Source organism: Haliaeetus leucocephalus, unplaced genomic scaffold (genome assembly GCF_000737465.1).
Source record: "Haliaeetus leucocephalus isolate CR32 unplaced genomic scaffold, Haliaeetus_leucocephalus-4.0 Scaffold306, whole genome shotgun sequence".
In the NCBI taxonomy this organism is placed as follows: Eukaryota; Metazoa; Chordata; class Aves; order Accipitriformes; family Accipitridae; genus Haliaeetus; species Haliaeetus leucocephalus.
In genome coordinates, this window is record NW_010972742.1 from 46121 (window position 1) to 46898 (window position 778).

The 778-nt window shown below is 70.1% G+C and overlaps 1 protein-coding gene across 1 annotated transcript in view; it reads left to right on the forward strand.

Annotated features, from left to right (window-relative positions):
• The first annotated feature begins 400 nt into the window (after positions 1 to 400).
• The window catches only part of HSPA5 (heat shock 70kDa protein 5 (glucose-regulated protein, 78kDa)), a 4311-nt gene continuing 3933 nt past the window's right edge, over positions 401 to 778 (forward strand). The window contains exons 1-2 of the mRNA XM_010570700.1: positions 401 to 434; positions 618 to 756. Of these exons, the coding sequence (XP_010569002.1) occupies positions 641 to 756 (116 nt within the window). The 5' untranslated portion in view covers positions 401 to 434; positions 618 to 640. The remainder of the gene's footprint in view (positions 435 to 617; positions 757 to 778) is intronic.

A 778-nucleotide genomic window follows, 5' to 3' on the forward strand; every position in this document is an offset into this window, starting at 1 on the left:
GCGGGCCGCCAGGGCCGACCCCCCGCCATGGCGGGCTCCGGCCCGCCCGGGGTCGGTAACCATGGAAACTTCCAGAACGTGTTCCCCCCCCCCCCACCTTCGTCCTCTGCCCCCGGCCCCGCCATGACGGCCGCTCTCAGCCAATGGGCTCCCTCCGCTTGGCTCACGCTTCTCTGTTGATAGGTCCGCGAGCCGGCGGGGTGATCCAATGGGGTGGCGGGAGGGGGGCGCGCCAGGCTTGTCAGAGGGACCGCCCGATTCTCGCCAATCAAGGAAGGCCAGCTTAGAAGCAGCCGACCAATGGGAAAGCTCCAGCGAGGGCGCCGCAGCCAATGGCGAGCCTCCACGAAGGAGTAACGGAAGGTATATAAGGGCGGGCGGCGCGGCCTGGGCATTCAGCGGCGATTGGGGGCGCGGCGGTTTCGTAGGTGACGGTAAGGCCGGCGGTGCGGGACCGGGCCTGGGCCTGGGCCTGGGTCGGGGCGGGGAGGAGGAGGAGGAAGAAGGAGAAGAAGAAGAAGAAGAACAACTGGGCCGGGGGGGATGGGGCGAGCGGCGCTGCCGGCGGCCGCCGCGCACGTGGCGCCTCCATTTTGTGACCGGCGGTTTCTCGGCAGGGTGGCGCGGGCGAGCGGTCGGCATGAAGCACCTCCTGTGGGCGCTGCTGCTGCTGGGCGCGGCGCGGGCGGAGGAAGAGGAGAAGAAGGAGGACGTGGGCACGGTGGTGGGCATCGACCTCGGTACCACCTACTCCTGGTGAGTGGGGAACGGCCCCTGG